This window comes from Oncorhynchus kisutch, linkage group LG1 (genome assembly GCF_002021735.2).
Source record: "Oncorhynchus kisutch isolate 150728-3 linkage group LG1, Okis_V2, whole genome shotgun sequence".
NCBI classification, from domain to species: Eukaryota; Metazoa; Chordata; class Actinopteri; order Salmoniformes; family Salmonidae; genus Oncorhynchus; species Oncorhynchus kisutch.
Window position 1 is genome coordinate 46,339,369 of NC_034174.2, and position 22,802 is coordinate 46,362,170.

Genomic DNA, 22,802 nt, shown 5'->3' on the forward strand with positions numbered 1-22,802 from the left:
CACACCCTCCAGTGATACCGACACGGCTAGAGCACTGCACCTCATTCTCACCATGCAGGGTCGGGGTCCATTCCATTCCATTGAAAATATATGGCACGTTTCAGTTGTTTTCATATGAATTTTTGAATTTGACATGAAATTGACCACAAATCAGCTTCTCATTCAATTGAAAATATTTGTATTTTCACTGAAGGGCAAATCTGTTCCCGCCATGCACCCACTCCTATCTCATCTCTTGTGGGCATGCCCCTACTTTTGCTGTATCCATTTTTGCACACAGTGGTGTCTGAGTGTCCCTACCTTTGTTGTAAATGTTGGTGGGCACCCGGACCACAATGAGGCTTAGATCTACTAATACACTTTATTTCCAGTAGGCTCTGTTGGGTGTTCGTGATGGTGTGTGCTGTTGAACGTACCTTTGCTGTAAACGTCGGTGTGTGCTGTTGAACGTAGCTTTGCTGTACACGTCGGTGTGTGCTGTTGAACGTAGCTCTGCTGTACACGTCGGTATGTGCTGTTGAACGTACCTTTGCTGTACACGTCGGTGTGTGCTGTTGAACGTACCTTTGCTGTACACGTCGGTATGTGCTGTTGAACGTAGCTTTGCTGTACACGTCGGTGTGTGCTGTTGAATGTACCTTTGTTGTAAACATTGGTGTGTGCTGTTGAACGTACCTTTGCTGTACACGTCGGTGTGTGCTGTTGAATGTACCTTTGCTGTACACGTCGGTGTGTGCTGTTGAACATAGCTTTGCTGTACACGTCGGTGTGTGCTGTTGAATGTACCTTTGTTGTAAACGTTGGTGTGTGCTGTTGAACGTAGCTTTGCTGTACACGTCGGTATGTGCTGTTGAACGTACCTTTGCTGTACACGTCGGTGTGTGCTGTTGAACGTACCTTTGCTGTACACGTCGGTATGTGCTGTTGAACGTAGCTTTGCTGTACACGTTGGTGTGTGCTGTTGAACGTAGCTTTGCTGTACACGTCGGTGTGTGCTGTTGAATGTACCTTTGTTGTAAACGTTGGTGTGTGCTGTTGAACGTAGCTTTGCTGTACACGTCGGTATGTGCTGTTGAACGTACCTTTGCTGTACACGTCGGTGTGTGCTGTTGAACGTACCTTTGCTGTACACGTCTGTATGTGCTGTTGAACGTACCTTTGCTGTACACGTCGGTGTGTGCTGTTGAACGTACCTTTGCTGTAAACGTTGGTGTGTGCTGTTGAACGTACCTTTGCTGTACACGTCGGTGTGTGCTGTTGAATGTACCTTTGCTGTACACGTCGGTGTGTGCTGTTGAACGTACCTTTGTTGTACATGTTGGTGGGAACCTGCACCACACTGAGGCTGAGGTTGACTGACAGGTTGTTGAAGTGGTCGTTGGGTTCCAGAACGAACTCGCCTCCCAGCTCCACGTTGTTGCCCTCCTCATCCACCTCGTTGATCAGCACCGCGTTAAAGTACTCATACTGAGGAGAGGGAAATAATCCAGACCGTAATGATAGAAGTAACATTGAGTTAGCATCAGCACCGCGTTGAAACACTCATACTTGGGAGGAATAGACAGTACACCAGTGGAGGCTGCTGAGGGGAGGACAGCTCATAGTGATGGCTGGAATGGAGTCAATGGAACGGTTTCAGCCACGTGGACGGCAGATAGCCTAGTGGTTAGAGTGTTGGACTAGTAACCGAAAGGTTGCAAGATCAAATCCCTGAGCTGACAAGGTGAAAATCTGTTGTTCTGAATAGGGCAGTTAACCCACTGTTCCTAGGCTGTCATTAAAAATAAGAATTTGTTCTTAACTGACTTGCCTAGATAAATAAAGGTCAAATATGCTTGATACTGTTCCAATGACTCCATTCCTGACAATGTTATGAGCCAGCCTCCACTGCAGTACTCATTGGGTTAACAGAGTTAACATCCACATTGTCGATCAGCACTGTGTTGAAGTACTCATATTGGGGAGGAACAGATACAATGCCTTTGGAGAGTATTCAGGCCCCTTTGATTTTTTTCCACATTATGTTGCCTTATTCTAAAATTGGTTAAATATTTATTTTCCCTCTGTACTCTACACACAATACCCCATAATGGCAAAGCGAAAACAGGTTTGACAGAGCTCTTGATCTGATAGAGCTCTAGAGTTCCTCTGTGGAGATGGGAGAAACTTCTAGAAGGACAACCATCTCTGCAGCACTCCACCAATCAGGCCTTTATGGTCGAGTGGCCAGACGGAAGCCACTCCTCAGTGAAAGGCACATGACAGCGCACTCAGAGTTTGCCAAACGGCACCTAAAGACTCTCAGACCAAGGGAAACAAGATTCTCTGGTCTGATGAAACCAAGATTGAACAGCTCTGGAGAGATGAAAATAGCTGTGCAGCAATGCTACACATCCAACCTGACAGAGCTTGAGAGGATATGCAGAGAGGAATGGGAGAAACTCCCCAAAAAGAGGTATGCCAAGCTTGTAGCGTCCTACCCAAGAAGACTCGAGGCTCTAATCGCTGCCAAAGGGGCTTCAACAAAGTACTGAGTAAAGGGTCTGAATACTTATGTAAATGTGATATTTACATTTGTTATTTGTAATAAATAAAAAACAGTTTTTGCTTTGTCATTATGGGGTATTGTGTAGATTGTAGATTGATGAGGGGGGGAAAACGATTTAATCCATTTTAGAATAAGGCTGTAACGTAACAAAATGTGGAAAAAGTCAAGGAGCCCGAATACTTTCCGAATGCACTGCATATAGAGTTACAAATCCAATAATCAGAACAGTGCTGCATTGAAATACTCACAGACGAGGGGAAACGGCAGAGTTAACATTCAACTCAACAACCAGTTTCAATAGCCTTGTAGCTATAAAGTCCTACTTTATTTCTCTTGACAACCCAGACCCTGATGAGAAAAACACAGAAGTGTTGCATAAACGGGACATCCTTTGTGATGAGGTCAGAATACAATAGAGGTGCGTTCAGACTGTGCATTTACACAGTAACTAGAGTCAAGTCCAGCACTCTCTCGGAGATGTCTCAAATGGAGTGGATGGTACAGTGTAGCAGACTAGCAGTGGTGGTTAGCTCTGCTGCTCGGCACTCTGGACGATGTGGGTTAAGAGAACAATCAAACTTCTCTGAAGTGTAACTCTGCCGTGTGATTGGCCTGTCCTTCACAGGGAACCTGCTTAGAGGAGAGACTCTCTCATTCTTTCTAAGCAGCCCGGATTTGGCTGTGGCTGTGGACTGACGGGGCCCCCTGTTTGCCAGTGTGGTGCTGGGGGGAGGGATGGGGGGAGGGAGATGGAGAGGGGAGGTGTCATGGACTCTGTGGCGTACTCTGGGAAGGCCACGCCGGCATCACCATAAAGCAGGGCCTGACAGCTCATATCACGCCTGAGCGCCCCTCTGACTGGCCGAGGCGGGGGGAAGAGAGGAGGGAGGAGGGAGGAGGGAGGAGGGAGGAGGGAGGAGGGAGGAGGGAGGAGGGAGGAGGGAGGAGGGGAGGAGAGAAATGTGCACGCTCAGCAGAAGTGATCGTGCTGTAGAGAAAGAGGGCCGTTAACCATCAGGGTTATTACTGTAGCACAGAGCAGGAGTAGAGCAGGGCCAGGCTGGGCAGGGGACACTGCGGCTCCACGCCCGAGACGCTCCACTGACTCTTCATGTAGGTTACACTACACTCTTAGAAAAAAGGCGCAATCTAGAACCTAAAAGGGTTCTTTGGTTGTACCCGTAGGAGAACCTTTTGAAGAATTGTTTTTCCACAGAGGGTTCGACATGGAACCCAAAAGGATTATACTTGGAACCACAAAAGGATTCTACCTGGAACCATAAAGGGTTCTCCTGATTTCTAAGAGCGTACTGTACCAGGGTTGGCAGCATAGGCAGGCATTGGTGGGTCTAATCCCCTTTTCACATTATTGCGCAACCCTGATTTTTCACAATGTCCTTTCCAGTACAGTTCCATACAACAACTATGGATGGATACGTAACCGGGTCAGGCACAGTACAGCTTGGCTTGGCTTGCCTCGCCTCAGTAGTGTATAAAGGGTATAACTGGTCTAAAACCGGGCTGACTCGGCTCATGTGTTCCCTTCCTTAGTCGACCCCATCTTGGAGGTCAGTGTATCGCCTATGAGAGTGTCTCAAGTCTCTTCAATGAGACCCCGTGCGCCGTCGTGGCCATTTGATCCTCAGACTGAAGGTAGGCAGCCAGAAATGACTGAGACTTCTCTGCAATAGTAACAGGCTTCCCACCAAGTTTTCAAAAATACTGTCTGTAGAAAAAGACTGTAGATGAATAAATGTAATGATATATACAGGCCCGTGTTCTAATATTATTTCCCAGCTATAAGCAATCCCTCTTGTTACACACTGGTTGAATCAACGTTGTTTGCACATCACTGCAATGAAATTACATTGAACCAACGTGGAATAGACTTGACGTCTGTGCCCAGTGGAATGTAACATTGTTCGATTTTTTTAAAAGTCTTATGTTGAAGCAAATACACTGTAGCCTATATGCAGCCTACTTTATAGTGGAAATTCAAACAGACGAAAACGAGGCTACATAAAAAACAGCGTTAAGGACATTAGATCATTTTATAACGTCAAACTCTGTGACGCATCATTTCATCAACCTATTGCCGTTTTCTGACACCGTGCATTTTTCACGCACCATTTCCCGAATTCACTATTGTCTCGTTTTAAGAGGGTGTAGTGTTTTACATTGACCCGTGTTAGGTTTTACAGACAGGGTTTAAGGACGTGCAGGTGACAACATGGTATACCGCAAGGTGAACTCTCTCAACCACTGCATCCGCTCAGTAGCCCCTAGGTTATCGATAACAGATCCCACAAAATAATAATGTATTTTTACTGTTGTGTCATTTTATGTTAGATGTCTCTCTGCAGTGTAGGTTTAATTGTTGAATAAGAGATACGTGTTTTGTAAGCAGTAGACGTTTATGAGGCTTTAAAATAGTCTGGCTACTTTTGCTGATAATAAATACACATCAGACCTTGTTTTGCAGTTCAAAGCAGGCTATGCTTTGAAGGGGGAAAGAAATCTGGTTTAGCCTACTCTAGATCTTATAGATCAACGATTAGCAATTCTGAAAATCTTTTACTACAGTTTTCTAGAGAGACGTGGAGCTGCGGGGTAGCCTAAACTAGATATTTACAATGAAGAATAGGCGTTAGGATTTTTACAATGAACATGCGGGCATGAAGTTGCAGCAAGTTCACTGTAAAATAAGTAGCCTGAATAGAGCCTAAAGGAAAGGCTAAACGAAAGTACATGTTTTGACGTAATAATAACCACGTGAGAGATCGATGCACGTTATTCGCCAATAGGTTGCATCTCATATAGCGTTAACAAAGGGATGAATTTGGTCACCATTTCAAATAATACCAAACAATGCTTATCTAAAATAGTGGCCCTGTTAAGTACGCACTAAAATGTCAGCTAAACAATCAGTAACAGCCTTCAAAAGCTGTGAAAATGTGTTACAAAGCTTGTGTAAGCATGTGTAGCTTATTGTAAACGTGTAGGCCTATACTGTAAATACAGCGTATGTGTAGCCTAAATATAACACCCATAAAAAAAACAGGAAACCATATTCCCAATGACAATATGCTATTAAATCATAAAACAATACAATAACGTTAAGTAAATACATATATCACCAGAGCAAGGAACATACATAATCATCTGGACACATGTAATCAGAGTGTTATCCCCAAACTGGGATAAGTGCAGAGTAATGAAGAATAATAACATTAAAATATGGAGAAGGAAATGTGGTCCTATAATGGTAATAATGACCTGCACGACCTTCTTCCAATGCGTTCATATAATCACCAGCGAAACAAACCCTGCAAACCATGGGGTGATCACAAAGTATTCATAACGCAAATGCGTCTATTAACTGGGAAGTGTGGCGCCATTATTTCAAAGTGTTTTTGTTGCCCGAGTGAGTTTCTAATCTTCAGGAGGAAATGTGGAACAATGCACTGTGCATAAGAGTTGCATTAATCTTTGTCTACTGGGAAGAGGGAGAAGGGGGGGGGGGGGGGGGGGGTAGAGAGACAGAGGGAGGGAAGCAGGGTCCTGTACATTCTCAGTGTTACAGAATTACTGCAATCCCACCGCATAGGAAGAGGAGGCTCACTGCGCCAAGGAAATGGAAAGGAAGCCAGCGATAACAGCTGTACTGTCCTTTAAAGAGCACAATGGCCTATGACGAGCTGTACAATACACCTGCATGAGAAGTTGGAAACCACACCTGAACAGATGCCGCAGCACACACAATGGGAATATTCAATTCTCTCAAATTCCACAAATGTACGAGTATGTATGAATGTATGAACATTTCCTGTATGAATTGAGCATATCCCGAAGACACAGCTGAATTGTCGTAGCATGACAATCCAATAATTTGTTTGTGCAGCATTACGTCTCATATCAGTGTACAATTTATATCACTATGCTTCGTTAGAAGACAAAAAAAAAGTTCCTTGAGTGTGAAATTGCATTTCGGACTTGTCAAAAGAAGAAGTACCCCATTATTGCTAATGGTGCAGTTACAGAACATTATGATATAATATGAGTCCATTGTGGTTTGTCAGTGGGCGCTGAACTTGAATATTTTGCTTGTGTTTTTCCCAACAGCAGTTTACTGGAACTGTCTCCACTCCCTCTTCAACAGGCTACTTATAAATGATCATTACGCTTTCAAATAATCAGCGAGTTGTGACAGCCGCAGTTTGGTATGGCGTTCGTCAATGTATGCAGGGTTTGCTTATTAAAAGGCGTCATTTATCATCACTGTGACAGGGTATTCATGCGAATGACTGTCAATGTCAGCAGACACTATACTGTCCTTAACCCCTTCTCTCACCTTGCTATAACTTGCACCGTCCCCCCCCCCCCCTCCCATCCGTCTTACCTGCAGCTCTGGGTCCTCCTCGTGCTGTAGATGGGCCTCCTCTGCTGCCTCCACCAGCCGCTGAAGGAGGGAGAAAAGGGAGAGATAGGGGAGGAGTGGAGATAAGGGGAGGGACACTGAAGGGAAGCATAAGCACACCAGCTCAACTCAAAGTCATCACCCATGTCCAAGAGTTATTTGACCCCCGACAATGTCAGACCGTCTCAGTAGCTTCTAGTTCCAGCCAGCCTTCTGCAGGGAGACATTAAATCTGCAGTAACAGAGGGCCAGAGAGCTGAGGGCTGTTTGGAGCACAGAGACATAAGCCTGCTCTACAGTACTCCTCTTGCAGCTCTGGGAAGAGGACAGCCCAAGCCAGTCACGGACTTAAAGACGGGACCAACATAATGTTTAGTCCAGTCTCCCTTCCATGTCTTGCACTATTCTATATATTTTCCCACATTTCGATATTTCTGAAAACTAATGGCTAGACAATTTGCTGTGTTGTATTACTTTTCACATCAGTGTCCTATTTACATTTATGCTTCATGACACCTGAGAAGACAAACCAACGTTCCTTGAGTGTGAAAATGCATTCAGGACTTGTCATAAGGTGAAGTACCCCATTATTTGCTAACGGTGCAGTTACAGTATATTGTGATATTGTATGAGGCCATTGTGGTGTGTCAGTGGACGCTGACCATGGTGCTGAATATACAGTTGTGTTTTTCTAATAGCAGTTTAACCCGAAACTGTCGCCACTCCCTCGTCAACAGGCTACTTGTGAATGATTATAGCGATATGTTGATGCTATTTAGTGATGCTCATGCTCTTCGGTCGATGGATATATTCTTAATCCACTTTAAATGATATTCCTGATGCTACCCTCCCAGGATAAGGTTTCTTCAACACAGTTATATCAATAACCTGCCTCAAACGAAAGACCCCCTTGCTGTTGGAAACAACATGAAACTTGTAGCAATAGGCCTACATTCTGTAATATTTTTCTGTGATATGATTTTCCCATTCACGTAGGCTACTGTAGGCCGAGGTCTATATTTCTGCCTCGAAAGGCACCCACGGAAATTCGTGTGTTCAGTGAGATGCTTGATTGCCATATGGCCCAGCGTAGAACCGGATCCCATAACACGCAAAACCTTATATAGCCTCCTTGAAATGTGCTTGCCTGCGTGAGAAAATGCCGGCTGAACACCACAGTCATCGACGCGGTTCTGGAACAGGTCATTAATAACTGTCCAGCACATCAAAATAGCTGCAACGCAAACAGAAAATGGCGGCATGGCATGGCGTAAACACTTTTGTGACAGTTAAACTTAATTTATTTTCATACCGTTGCGTTTCAGTCTTAGATGGTGTCGTCAGCAATACAGGCATAATGAAATAAATAGGAAACCTCAAGCCACTAAATGCAAACAAATGTTTCTCCAGGCCTAGGTTATATTTTTGTGTGCAAATGACAAGATGCCAACATATGCTATTGGGTGGTCTTTCAAACCATATCAAATTAGTCTTACTGCCGAAAGGCAATTTCAAAACAGGTAGACTACCTCTTAAATCAAATATGCACGGCTCGCAAGGACTAGGTCAATATCATAAAGACAAATTACATCGTAATTGTTTAATTTTCATTTCGAATAGGCTACGCCACGACGCTGGTATAATGTGTCAGTTAGAGACCATTGGAATTTCTCTAACTGGATATAACATCTCGACTGCTGCCAATTTTTTTTCATATTATAAAAAATATGTTTGTATAATTTTCATCCGACGAATATAGGCCTCCAATAATTTTAAATATGCCCAAGCAATTTAGTAGCCTGGGCTACATTCAAATAATGAATGTGTTTACACAGAAAGCATTAGTCCAATTTGCAGCACTGTAACACATAGATTGAAATTCTGCCTAATAAATAGGCCTAGAGAATGATAAAGGCAATGGGCACACTACGTAGAATTACAACCAGGCAAGTAATACAGCCCGGCGCGGGGAAATCTGGCTGTGCGAGATAAACGCTATCATCTCACACCACTCAACTGGGGTTAACTATTAAAATAGGCTACTTGCACCTCTCCTCTCAAGCCCAATATACATTTCCAACGGCTATATATCTGTCTCAGGAGAATGTCTTGTAGTAAATAGCATACCGCCGCTGGATAAAATGCAATACTAGTGTAATTTAAACCCGTGTTATGAATAGAAATACCCACAAAGCAGAAAGTGTGAGGAGGAAAAACGAAAAATACATGTCTGACCACTGAAATATGCTTACAATTGGTTATAACAGCTTCATGATCATTGATAGGCCTGTAACAAAAAAAATGCCAACGATATAAAACGTGATAATAATAATAATAATAATAATAACAATACATCTAGTTATAATAGTAATGATCTGTTGATCATTTTATATAGCCTAAATCTAGATATTTTCTTAACCTGCTTGCGGTGCTTGTCTGCAGCTGAAGCTGAGAAATAACGGAATGTCTGATATTTTTCTGAATTACTTTTAAGTCTCCTACTCTCAGTAGTCTACATTGGGTCTACTTCCAGAAAACACCGCAAAAAGCACGTGGATGATAGATAAAAGGACAGATATGCGACAGTACATACCCGCATGGCCTCCTTTTTCATCCGGAACATTTCCTCCATCTTCTTTGCAAGAGTTTTGACCACTTTCATGCCATCAATTTCTTCCACTCGGACGGACTTCTCAAATTCTTTATATTTCTGTAAATGACAGAGAGAAATGTTTTAACTCTCTAATATTTTGATAATGAACGAATAATCATCTTATGTTTGTGCACAGTTCACATACTACTATTACAAACGGAGGCTTCTAGGCTATGTCATTTATTTCACTGATAGATGTGAACAAAATGTGAACAAAATGTGAACATGTTACAATAAATCAAAGCAACTGAACTCAAAGTTTATTGGTCACGTGCACAGGATACGGGGCGGCAGGTAGCCTAGTGGTTAGAGCGTTGGGCCAGTAACCGAAAGGTTGCAACATCGAATCCCTAACCTGACAAGGAACAAATCTGTCGTTCTGCCCCTGAACAGGCAGTTAACCCATAGATCCTAGGCCGTCATTGAAAATAAGAATTTGTTCTTAACTGACTTGCCTAGTTAAATAAAGGTAAAATACAGGGTGTCATTGGTAAAATGTGTGTGTGAGAATCACAAGTACATACTGTACATCTCATGTCAATGAGGGGGGGTAAGCCAATGTGCCCTTTGTTTTAGAAACAGAGAAGGTGAGGTGAGCCTTGCACACACACACACACACACACACACACACAAACACACACGTCACATCTGATGAAGAAAACGCCTTCCCACTGGGCACAAACCGGTTTAAGGAACGTTGTTTCATTTCAATAAAATCACGTTAAACCAACGTTGAATTGACGTCTGTGTCCAGTGGGGTACTACATCTCAGAGAGTGGCTTGCAAGACGCAGTCTCAGATGATTGGCTGATAAGATGGATCCTGTTTCATTGAATTGATTGATAGGTTTCTTGTCTCAGTAATTGGTTGACAAGCTGTGGCTCTGTCTCTGATTGGCTGCTGGGTGGCCTGGGAGTGAAGGCCATGCACGGTTGGAGGGTAATTGAAATGAAGTCAAAGCACAGGAGAAAGATAATAACATGTCAGGCTTGGGAGGTTCTGGATAATGAACTAGACTTCACACAATGCTGAGTCTGCAGGATACACTGCACCTGCACTGGGACAGAACAAAGCCCAGCAGAACACACAAAGAGAATAGAACAGAACATTTAAAAAAGGTACACACATAAAATAATAATCACAGTATAACCTGCACGTCTCTCACGTCTCACACACACACACACACACACACACACACACACACACACACACACACACACACACACACACACACACACACACACACACACACACACACACACACACACACACACACACACACACACACACACACACACACACACAGTATATATTCCAAAGATACACATTCAAAGAAAGAAACACATCACACACACACACAAATCCTAGTACATGAGGCAACAAATTACCCAGGGAAAGAAAGAGTGTGTGCAGGCAGTGGAGCAAAACAGTTCATTTCACGCCTGTCCTCCCTGCCTCAGCAGCCCCCACCTCCAGTCATCGGGGCGAGGTTAAACCCCATCCATCAATAGAACTGAGTATGATTATTGATTAAGGTAATGACTAATGTGTAGATGAGGCCTGAATGAACCCAAGCCCGAGGAGTCCACACACACACACACACACACACACACACACACACACACACACACACACACACACACACACACACACACACACACACACACACACACACACACACACACACACACACACACACACACACACACACACACACACACCACAGTGTCTCCATTCTGTGTCTATAGTCCTGTTCCTGTTCTGTTGCCCACACAGCAGCCCAGCCCTGTGTGGAAAAATGCTAATTCCCCATAAAGCACACAATGATCATCCTTAATGATCAGCCCTTACCATTGAGACGTTTCTCTCTCTCCACTTCCCTCACTGGCTGCTAAGAGAGGAAGAGGCCTGCCGATTGGATGTAATGTGTTCTGAGCCAGTCACGCTTCCTTGAACCAGAACATGAGGAAAGTGCTTACATAGGCAGAAAGGAAAACAACTGCCGGGGACATTTGACTTCAGAGTGTTCTGTTCTCACACAAGTCAACAGAGAATCAGCTGTGGATGTTACGCAGTTAAAATAGTAGGGAAATGTTGGGTGTGTTTTGATTTTATTTTTAAATCTCGGAAGCACACGCTCACACACACACACACACACACACACACACACACACACACACACACACACACACACACACACACACACACACACACACACACACACACACACACACACACACACACACACACACACCACCCATATCTTGCTACAGAAGTGTGTACATTGCTAGCGCTAGCAGTGTTAATGGTAATAGAATTGCAGCAGCAGCCTGGTGCTGAGCTGAGCTCCTCCTTATCACACACATGCAGTGAGGCTGATGAATGGAGTTGGATGGGGATATTTATCTCCTCGCATTTATCACCACTGAGTTCACACACAATCACACAACATATCTCACCAGCAGTATACAGTATGCAGTATGCACTGTATGAATGTAACAGATCAGGGTCGTATCAACTTGAAACCAAATGGAAGAAAACGGACGAGAAGACGATTTCCACAGTTTATTACGGTGTGCAATAATGAATACGACCCATGTTTTCATCTGTCTCCGGTAATCCACTATTTCTGGCTTCAATCCAACTCATTTTTAAACCCCTGCAGGTCTGGAATAATAGAATTACAATTCATTTCCCTGTTTCATTAATAGCGCAATTGAAGGTAATTGAGCATAAAAATCTGTAGGAATAAAATGATTATCTACATCCAGGTGTATGCACATAGGGCAGAGTTCCAATTCAATCTGTCTGCGTACTTAACCCAGACTTTCTGATCAAGTGTACACATTAATGCCCAGTTCTAATCCTGTGCGTATACTACAGTATACAGTGTCTTCAGAAAGTATCCACATCTCTTTACTTTTTACACATTTTGTTGTGTTACAGCCTGAATTTAAAATAGATTCAATTGAGATTTTGTGTCACACAATACCCTATAATGTCAAAGTGGAATTTTGTTTGTAGAAAAATGTAGAAACCAATAAAAAATTGTAAAGCTGAAATGTCTTGAGTGAATAAGCATTCAAACACCTTTGTTATGGCAAGTGTAAATAAGTACAGGAGTAAGAAAGGCTTAACAAATCACATGGACTCCTTCCGTGTTCAATAATAGTAGTTAATATGATTTTTTGAATAACTACCACGTCTCTGTACCACACCCATACAATTATCTGTAAGGTCCCTCAATCGAGTAGTGAATTTCAAGCGCAGAGTCAATCACAAAGACCAGGGAGGTTTTTCAAAGCCTCGCAAAGAAGGTCACCAATTGGTAGATGTGTAATAGAAAAAACATGCAGATGCTGAATATCCCTTCGAACATGGTGAAGTTATTGATTAGGCTGGTGTATCGATACACCCGGTCACTACAAAGATACAAGTGTCCTTCCGAACTCAGTTGCAGGAGAGGAATGAAACTGCTCAGGGATTTCACCAGTGGCGGCTCGCCCATTAGGGCGTAAGGGGCGGGGCCCCACTTGTGATTGGTAAAAAAAAAAAAAGTTTAAAACATTTGATTAGTCAAAATAAATACACAATATTTTCATACCAAAATCTAGATTATATAACTAATGGATTATGTTTTAAATGCTCATAAAAGTGTAGCAAATGTGTACATTTTTCTGTTTCAAAAATATATTGCTCAAAACAAGCTGTGGGCGTACAGGCCCTGCGAACATTGCTTGGATTGTGTTGCCAGCTATTTGCTATGAACTGGAACTGCCCCAATGAAATCGCAGGATTTCATATCGCAGGATTTCAAATCGCAGGATTTCATAGTAGGAATTATAGCAGCACCAAATACATGGACCGTCCTGGGGCGCTCAAATGTGCATTCAGTCAGATCTTCTGGGTCTGCTCTAGTCTCCTCCCAATGAGTCTCTCGCGCCAGATGGCTTACTTCCGCACCTGACTAGATCTGCTCCATCAGGTACAAGTTGTAATTCACTTGTAAATAAATCATCCTAACAGTCATGGGAGCCTGGGACCTGATAAACTGGACAACTACATCCAGCAAGAGTGGAAGGACAGAGGGATATACTAGCTAGAACCTTCTCATTGAAGATGTGGTGGGACAAAAAAGCACGACCAATTTTATCGTTTCCCCCCGATGTTGTTTGTCAGGTTCTACTGTAGGTGACAGGGCGGCATGTGTGGACTAAAACAGCATAAAACCGGATGTATTACAAAGCACGATCAAATGAATTAGCCAGCTACAGTAATTTTTGAGAAACATTGAGAAATAGTTTGGTCAATTTCTGGGGTTAAAATGAATCAGTTATGTACCTTTATCAAGCTTGCTTGTTAGCTCCCCTGACAATGTCAAGTCTTTCGAAACTCATATCTGACTAACTTGGAAATATGAAGCTATTTCAGAATGAACGTTAACTGGCTAGCGCATCATGCGTTGTGACATTATGTTAGCCGTCTATCCCCTTTTAGATCACGTGTTTTCACTTATTGCATCTGCGTTCGTATTGCATTTTCCCTGGTGCACTCGTTCATTCGTGAGCTGGCTGCTCTAATCTGTTCAAAACAGTGGCAGCATGTGCAGCAGGGGTCATTCGGTTTTTGACATGCCAAAGTGAAACAGGTGTATTTGTGCTGTTGTTCAAATGCTCAGATGGCTTCATATATCTTCTCAAAGAAACTACCGGTAGTTCAAAAACTTGGCATCATATCACTGTCAAGCTGCTTGGTCGACAACTCCAACCACCTGGCGCCCTTGGGTATTCAGCCAATCCATTTTAAAACCGTTAAGAGTTTAATAGTTGTGATTTGAGAAAACTGAGAAAACTGATCAATCACATTGTAGTTACTCCACAATACTAACTTAAATTACAGAATGAAAAGAAGGAAACCTGTACAGAATACAAAATATTCCAAAACATGCATCCTTTTTGCCACAACTATTTTGCAAAAAATGTGGCAAAGAAATTAACTTTTTGTCCTGAACTCAAAGCATTGTATTTGAGGAAAATCCAAAACATCACATCACTGAGTACCATTCTTCCTATTTTCAAGCATGAGGGTGGCTGCATCATGTTATGTGTATGCTTGTTATCGACAAGGCCTAAGGAATCTTTCAGGATAAAAATAAACGGTATACAACTATAAGCACAGGCAAAAATCCTAGAGGAAAACTTGATTCGTGCAGTCTGCTTTCCAACAGACACTGGGAGACGAATTCACATTTCAGCAGGACACCAACGTAAAACACAGTTGCTTACCAAGATGATATTGAATGTTCCTGAGTGGCATAGTTACAGTTTTGACTTAAAATCGTCTTGAAAATATATTGCAAGACATGAAAATGGCTGTCTAGCGATGATCAACAATCAACTTGACAGAGCTTGAAGAATTTTGAATTAGAATATTGGGCAAATATTGTACAATACAGGTCTCCAAAGCTCTTAGAGACTTACCCAGAAAGACTCACAGCTGTAATCGCAGCCAATGGTGCTTCTACAAAGTATTGACTCAAGGGTGTGAATACTTAAGCAAATGAGATATTTCCGTATTTCATTTTCAACAAATTTGCAACAATTTAAAAAAATCACGTTTTCTATTTTTCATTACGGTAGACAGGGGAGAAAAATAAGCGATTAAATCCATTTTGAATTCAGGCTGTAACACAACAACATGTGTAATAAGTCCAGGGGTGTGAAGACTTTCTGAAGGTGCTGTACATAGTGCTCAGACTCCATAATGCCCATAACACTGACCACATTGCCAAGAGAACACACATGCTTTTCTTTTAACGTAACCTATCAACATTACAAACACACAAACAATAGATTGCCAATGGAAACTCCAAGGAACACATCTTATTGTTAAAAGAGTTTGCCCTTCCTGAAGTACTGTGAGACACACACAGGCCCAGCTAGAGCTCTGGCTCCCGCATAAGGGTTTCAAAATTCTGGGTCATTTTTGAAGATTCACAGATTTTCCAGAAATCCTGATTGGAAGATTCACAATTTCCTGCTTATTTCCTTTAATCTTCCAATTGACATTCCTGAAAAACTGGGCATTTTGGGAAAGCTACTGGAAACTTTCAACACTGACCAGCATGCATTGCCTCCACTTGGATGATAGGTGCTGTAGTGTACACAACAGTACCACTTTTCACACTGGAGAGCCCACGTCTGCCCCCAAGTGGTCATTTACTTTCACTTAGGGGGTTTTCTGCAAACCCATCTATCTTTATCTCTCTCTTGTTTCCTCTATCTCCCCCCCCCCACTCTCTGAACCCCACCTATCGCCTCCAAACCCATCTCTCTTCATCTCTTTCTCTCTCTTGATCCCTCTATTGCCCCCCCCCTCTCTGTCCCTGAACCCCACCTATTGACTCCAACCCATCCCAGCCTATCCCACTCCACACACTTGTATTAAATGTGCCTCTTTGTCCCATTCATATCCTGGGGTTGAAACTCTTGACTCCAGAGAGTGAACTGGAAATGAGATTAGAGAAGAAACAGTGCTGTGGTTAATGGGCCATGTCCAGTACACACACACACACACACACACACACACACACACACACACACACACACACACACACACACACACACACACACACACACACACACACACACACACACACACACACACACACACACACACACACACACACAGGCCTCTGTACAACACACCTGAGTCCTTTCTGACTCAACATCCATATTTAACTGGGACACAGAATTGTATCAGCAGTCATTAAAGGAGAATGCAGCATTACAGCGTACAGTGTGTGGTGTGTGTGTGTGTGTGTGTGTGTGTGTGTGTGTGTGTGTGTGTGTGTGTGTGTGTGTGTGTGTGTGTGTGTGTGTGTGTGTGTGTGTGTGTGTGTGTGCGTGTGTGCGTGCATGTGTGCATGTGTGCATGAGCTCACCATAACGTGAAAATGTGTGTGTGCGTGGGCAGGAATGAGTATAAGGAAGATTGAGGGAAGAAAGAGATACCTTCTGCAGCAGCTGGGATCCAGAGTATTTTGCAGAAATTGATTTAATTTCTCCACCAAACGCTGAGGCCCATAACTTCACCCTGAAAGCGAACAGAACATTGCTACATTGTGATATTTTGGTATTTTAACAGGTGAAAATAGTTGACTTGGTGAGATCACACACATTATGTCAGTAAGACATTTCAAAAGAAATCTCTACGCATGAAATCATAGATCCATGGATATCTAATGTCTGTGTGTCATATGGCTGAGGATAAACTATGTTCTTGAAGATACTCCTGTTCTCGAAAAACCACAAGACCCTCATATAAGAAATACATTGTTGGAGCGTGTTGAGTTTGAGCTGAGAGGACCGAGTCCATCAACAATATGGCAAATACTCTACATTGTAGACAAGTACTTCATTCAATGTAGCTGTTTACTAATGTTTATTTGGTGCGTATTGATGTGCTATAAACTGATGATTTATGTGGAGAAAGTTGATTTAAAATGTTGCTCAAGTCTTCCCAAGTAGCCTCTAGATTGTTTCAGACTGTGGTGTCTCAATGCAGTCAGGGTTAACCTGGAACATGAAAATGGCAAGTGCAGTATTTTGTATAGCAGCGATTTTAGACATATGTGTATCAAAGACAACACTCTGTTTAAAATAAAGACATCTGTAGGCTACATTTAAATGGTGTGTACATATTATCCGTGTGTTGATTTGAGCTATTATTCTTATCATGCCAGATATTATAGGGTAAAGAGTACGCCCATTTTTTAAACGTATTTATTTGGACACCAACACTAATAAATAATTTACAAACAACATACATTATTATTATTATTATTATGCTTGTTGTTGTTACAATGTCATTACATGCTGCTTGTTTACATTTGTTTATATAACAAGTCCACTACTTACACACTTCAGGTAATCTAGCAGCTGAAAAACTCAACAATATGCAGAGGTGTGACTTACTGAGTACCTGAAAGGTTGTAAAATATGAATATGAAACCTTCTACTCACACTGAGAGAGGAATCCCTGGCTGGGACCCCATCACCTCTACCACCGTGCCCAGCATAATCCAGAACAGAAGGAAGCTGGCGCAGCACACGTGTGGAAAGAGGATCCTCCAATTCCACAGCATCTTCACGAGTTTTCCCGACAACCGACCCGGTACAATGGCACGCGCAAGCTCTTCTTTTACTACTCCCGAAAATGCACTCAGCGCGAAAAGCAGCACATACAGACCCGGCACATTCGTGCCGCCTCCCTCGCGCCAGTCACGCGTCCAAGGTGCCAGTTGTCACTCCTGGAGGGACCCGCGTGCTGAAGGAGATGGTTGAACTATGAACGTCGGTACAGGGAGGGACAGCAAGAGACTCAAGTCAAGCCTCCATTTCTGGAAAACGTTACAATTGCTGTTATCGTCTCTCAAGCAAATGACGATATTCTCTCGTGGGGATTTTCCCAGATTTGCGGAGCTCAATCTGAAAACCACCTCAGCTGCTATCCCAGGGAACACTGGGGGAGTAAAACGAGGTGTTGCAGGTAGAGCAAAGAGCGCGAAGCAGGGCGCGAGAGAGCATGAGCGAAAAGGACCAATATGTGTGTGGGGGGGTAACCTAGCCGCATCACTTGCTGTAAGAACCCCGGAAAGAAGGTGAAAAGGTGAAGAGGTAAAACACGAAACTTTCACGCGGGAGCGCGCGCGTGCATCACAGGGGGATTCGACGGGTTCATTCAAGGCAGTGCAGCGTGACGGATCGACACTCGCGCTTCGAGGAGGGACCACAGTACCGAGAACATTACCGCAGAAACAAAATCTATTCCTATGGCGCATACATTCTGAATAAGCATGAGAGTTATCGGCCTAGATAGCATTTTCTTCCTACAGTCTTCCAGATGTGAATTTGACTCAAAATAGCTTTGACCTGCTTTTTGCTTCCTGGAGTGTTTTAGACGTTACTTTGCTGTTTGAGGCAGATTGCACCGCCTGGGCTACCGCTCGTTGTCTTTCAAGTCGGTAGTGGATGAAACGATAGAACCGTGCAATATGCACACCTTCCATTAAATCGACATGACTGATTAAGCGTTTATTAGGCGAATCAAAGATCGATGTGTATGTCAAGACATTGATAAAGTGGCCTAGTGGTATTCCGCTCTTACTTTGGCCTAATGCGCAGGCTCCACATTTTAAGCGATTTTTCCTGAAATTGTTTTCATGACAAGTTTTGATTACTTACAGATAACCTAAGAGACTCAGCATTAAGTGCATGTTTTAGGTGGGCTATAGCCACAATGCCATACACTGCAGTGCACAGGCCTATGTGAATTCCAATTACAAATGGTTTCAGTCAGCAAGACTAAATGAATATTAGAGTTAATGTTGGGAGTGGGCTAGCCCATAATATGGAAGATAGCCCATATTTTTCACTGGTCAATTACTAAATTGTCCTCTATGAGTATGTCCTCTTAGGCCACATTGTCCAACACTGCTTTTAAAACTAAATTTGCGCTCACAGTTATGTCATTGGCCACTTTGTGTATCAAACAGAACCCTCTCCATTCTGAAGTACTCGAGAGGTCCTCTTTCTAAACGTGATAATGATGTCAAGGCGGATGGATTTCCCGCCACGCATGCAGCGTTTCGGCGCTAGGCCATTATTAGCTTGGTAATTACGTCGTACATCAAAGGCGCGAGGAGCCTCTGCCAGGCTGGGAACGTGCAGATAAGGCTCATGATGATGGACAATATCAACCGCTACGGCACGCGGTCACAGCCTCTCCTCTGTCGGGGGCGCAATCACATCTAGTGCGAGGAGAGTCGCTGCTTTTAATTAACTATCGACTTCAAATAAAAAGTTTGCCCCGCGTTCCGCGACACTTTATCCGAGTTGCACTCAAGACCGGCGCCACATAGGCCTATTCAGTGAGAGGGATTTTGTTCCAATAAACTCAACTATTGGCAACAGATAGGATAGATATAGCCGGTTAAACTCGTATAAGAACACGGCATTGAATAGCTCTCTTTATTAATTCCCCCCTATATTATACTTCAATAATGTAGAGTACCGTAAGCCCATGTAGAAAAAGCCTCGCCATTAATGAGCTGCCGCCATTAATGGAACTGTCCATGGGTCTGATTTCAGTGTAGTTGCTGGAGGCGCTGTCCCAGGTGCTGATTTTCGCGCAAGTCATTGCAAAGCGAGAAATGTTATATGGCTCAGGAAGTGTCTCTACCACACAGCCAGTCGTGTCCAATTCTGAATAGTCTTGTACCCTATATGGATGCTTCCTAAATGGCACCATATTCCCTATATAGTGCACTGCTTTTGACCACAGCCCTATGGGCTCTGGTCAAAACTAGTGCACGATAGGGAATAGGGACCCACCCTATGTTTGTTTCCTTCTTGCAAACCAACTCTAACCATCCAGTCACAGTCAAATACCCTTTATTGAAGTGTAGTCTACTTTAAAGTTATCATATCTATCTTCTTACAATGAGGATTGTTCTGACAACCATAGCCACTGGAGGTAAGGGTGCTAAGGGTGCTGAAGCACCCCCTGAAAAATGTGAATTGAAAAACAAATAATTCTTAATCTCAACAAGATCTCACAGTCTCACTGCAGAATTAGACGTTGATCCAAGTTCTCCAAAAGACACATTTCAAAGTGTTTTTGCTGCTCCTGCTGCTCTATATCATTCCATTTCTCCAAACGTCACATTTCGAAGTTCAGGGTTAAGTTAAGGCATTGATTCCAAATGGTGAAGGTAAGAGTTAAGGTTGGGATAGGGTTCAAACAAATTCTGATCCAGAGTCATGGGATTCCGACCATCCGCCACCCAGTCCACAACACCCTAGCAAAACCCAAGCCTACTTGATGGTAATAGTGCTCACTGTTGCCCCTAGTGGCAGATTTTGAAGTAGTTTCTCGACATGGATATACATCCAATTTCGACATCAATCTCGAACATTCTCCCTGCTTCATCTAAATTCAAATTAGAGTCCAAGATTATCATAAGACAAAATAATAAAAAACGTAATAGATAAAACACACATTATCTTATGAAAATTGTTACAGAAAGTAAATACACGGTATAGTAACACACACACACAGCTCTGTTCTAGATAAGTAAGGAAGTCTGGACAGGTCAGATCAATCAGGAGAGAATAGTGACCTTTTGTTCCCCCCTTTCTCACTCACACACCTCTTAGTCTGAGGCTGACACTTTCAACTTTCACTGACCCCCGTGAGTGTGTGTGTCACGACTTCCGCCGAAGTCGGCCCTTCTCCTTGTTCGGGTGGTGTTCGGCGTTCGACGTCACCGGCTTTCGAGTCACTACCGATCCATTTTTCTGTTTCATTTTGTTTTGTCTGATTACATACACACCTGTTTTACATTCCCTCATTACATTCCCTATTTAACCATCGGACATACATTTCTGTTCTGTCCGTGATTGTTTATGTCGTTAGTGGTTGTGTTCGTGTTAGAGTTGTGTTGTATGTTCCATTTTTGGAATTGTGCTTTATTCTTTGAGTAAACTCAGTTGGATTACTCCATACCTGTCTCCTGCACCTGACTCCGCTTTCACTCTGCACCCAATCGCTGACAGTGTGTGTGTGTGCGTGTTTCATTCATGAGTGCTTTGTCAATTAACACTGTTGTGACAGCAGGGCAGGGACAGCACAAAAGCGTAGGTGATCAGACATTTTCCAGATGGCCCCTATCTGGAGCAGCACAAACTTTTTCATCAAGGGTGTCAGAGAAGGAAAGGGGATCAGGGGAAGAATACAATTCCCATCACATTGACTGGAGTCATGTAATGCACACATTCCTGTGAGGGTACTTGCAATTCCTGAGAGCCAACTTGTTCTACAATCAGTAGCAGAGCGGGATAAAGGATCTCCGACTGAGGGAATTACTCTTTGCTAAATCCGGATCTGTGGGATATTACACCGCACGACTTAGAACACCTAATATCCGATAGAGATGCCACTCTCCGTGTCTCAGTCTGTAAATGTATGTAGTTCTGTCCTTGAGCTGTTCTTGTCTATTAATGTTCTGTATTATGTCATGTTTTGTGTGGACCCCCAGGAAGAGTAGCTGGTACTTTTGCAACAGCTAATGGGGACCCTAATAAAATACAAAATACCCTTAGATTGAGTGGTGTGGGATTCATAAACAATAAGAGAGTGTATGAGACCTGTGGAGAAGTGGGGCTGTTACATTATCACCACTAAGAGATTGTACCAGCCTGGAAAAGGTGTTGGAGAGTGTGTGTGTTCTTGGTCATTCCATAGCCTACCCATGATGCAGCTCCCAGCCTCTCTCCCCCCGAGGGCGAGGAGCTCCTGCATCGCGCTGGCTTCAACCTTCCCTCTGTCGTCATAGTGATGTTCACCATACTGACCATCGTGTTGAACTCCATGGTGATTGTGTTGTTGCTGATTAACAAGCAGCTGACCCAGCCTCTGAACTATGCTCTGGTCAACATGGCCGTAGCTGACCTGGGGACAGTGCTGACCGGCGGGATTCTGTCTGTGGTCAACAACGCTCTGGGGTACTTCTACCTTGGACGGAACCGACTGCATCACGGAGGGATTCTCTGTGGCTCTGTTTGGTGAGTGGCTCTCAGAACCGTCTGGAACATAGAAATAGAATAAGTAGAACAGACATAGAAACATAGACCATGGAAATTTGACTGGTATACTCATCGACATGGAAGACAATAATTCCTTTTGTACAAATATGGCCTTTCTGTAAAGTAAAACCGTACATCACGAACGTCGTCTTGAAAATGACCGGATCAAGGTGCAGCGTGGTGAGCGTACATTTCTTTTATAGATAAATGTCGTCAACAAAACAAAGAACAAGGAAACAACCTTTGAAGCTTACTTAGGCTATAATCCCACTAACAAAGACAACTACCCTGTCACGCCCTGGTCTAAGTATTTTGTGTTTTTCTTCATGTATTGGGTCAGGCCAGGGTGTGGCATGGGGTTTTTGTATTGTGGTGTGTTTTGTCTTGGGGTTTTGGTGTGTATGTATTGGGATTGTAGCTAGTGGGGTTATCTAGCAAAGTCTATGGCTGTCTGGAGTGATTCTCAATCAGAGGCAGGTGTTTATCGTTGTCTCTGATTGGGAACCATATTTAGGCAGCCATATTCTTTGAGTTTGT

At 43.2% G+C, this 22,802-nt stretch overlaps 1 protein-coding gene across 1 annotated transcript in view; it reads right to left on the reverse strand.

The window, feature by feature from the left end:
• Positions 1 to 21,981, reverse strand: part of LOC109869219 (voltage-dependent calcium channel subunit alpha-2/delta-3) — a 63,011-nt gene extending 41,030 nt beyond the window's left edge. The window contains exons 1-3 of the mRNA XM_031835494.1: positions 21,930 to 21,981; positions 6,948 to 7,093; positions 1,305 to 1,467 (exon numbers count right to left, since the gene is read on the reverse strand). Coding sequence (XP_031691354.1) covers positions 1,305 to 1,467; positions 6,948 to 7,093; positions 21,930 to 21,981 — 361 coding nt within the window. The remainder of the gene's footprint in view (positions 1 to 1,304; positions 1,468 to 6,947; positions 7,094 to 21,929) is intronic.
• Positions 21,982 to 22,802: the final 821 nt, after the last annotated feature.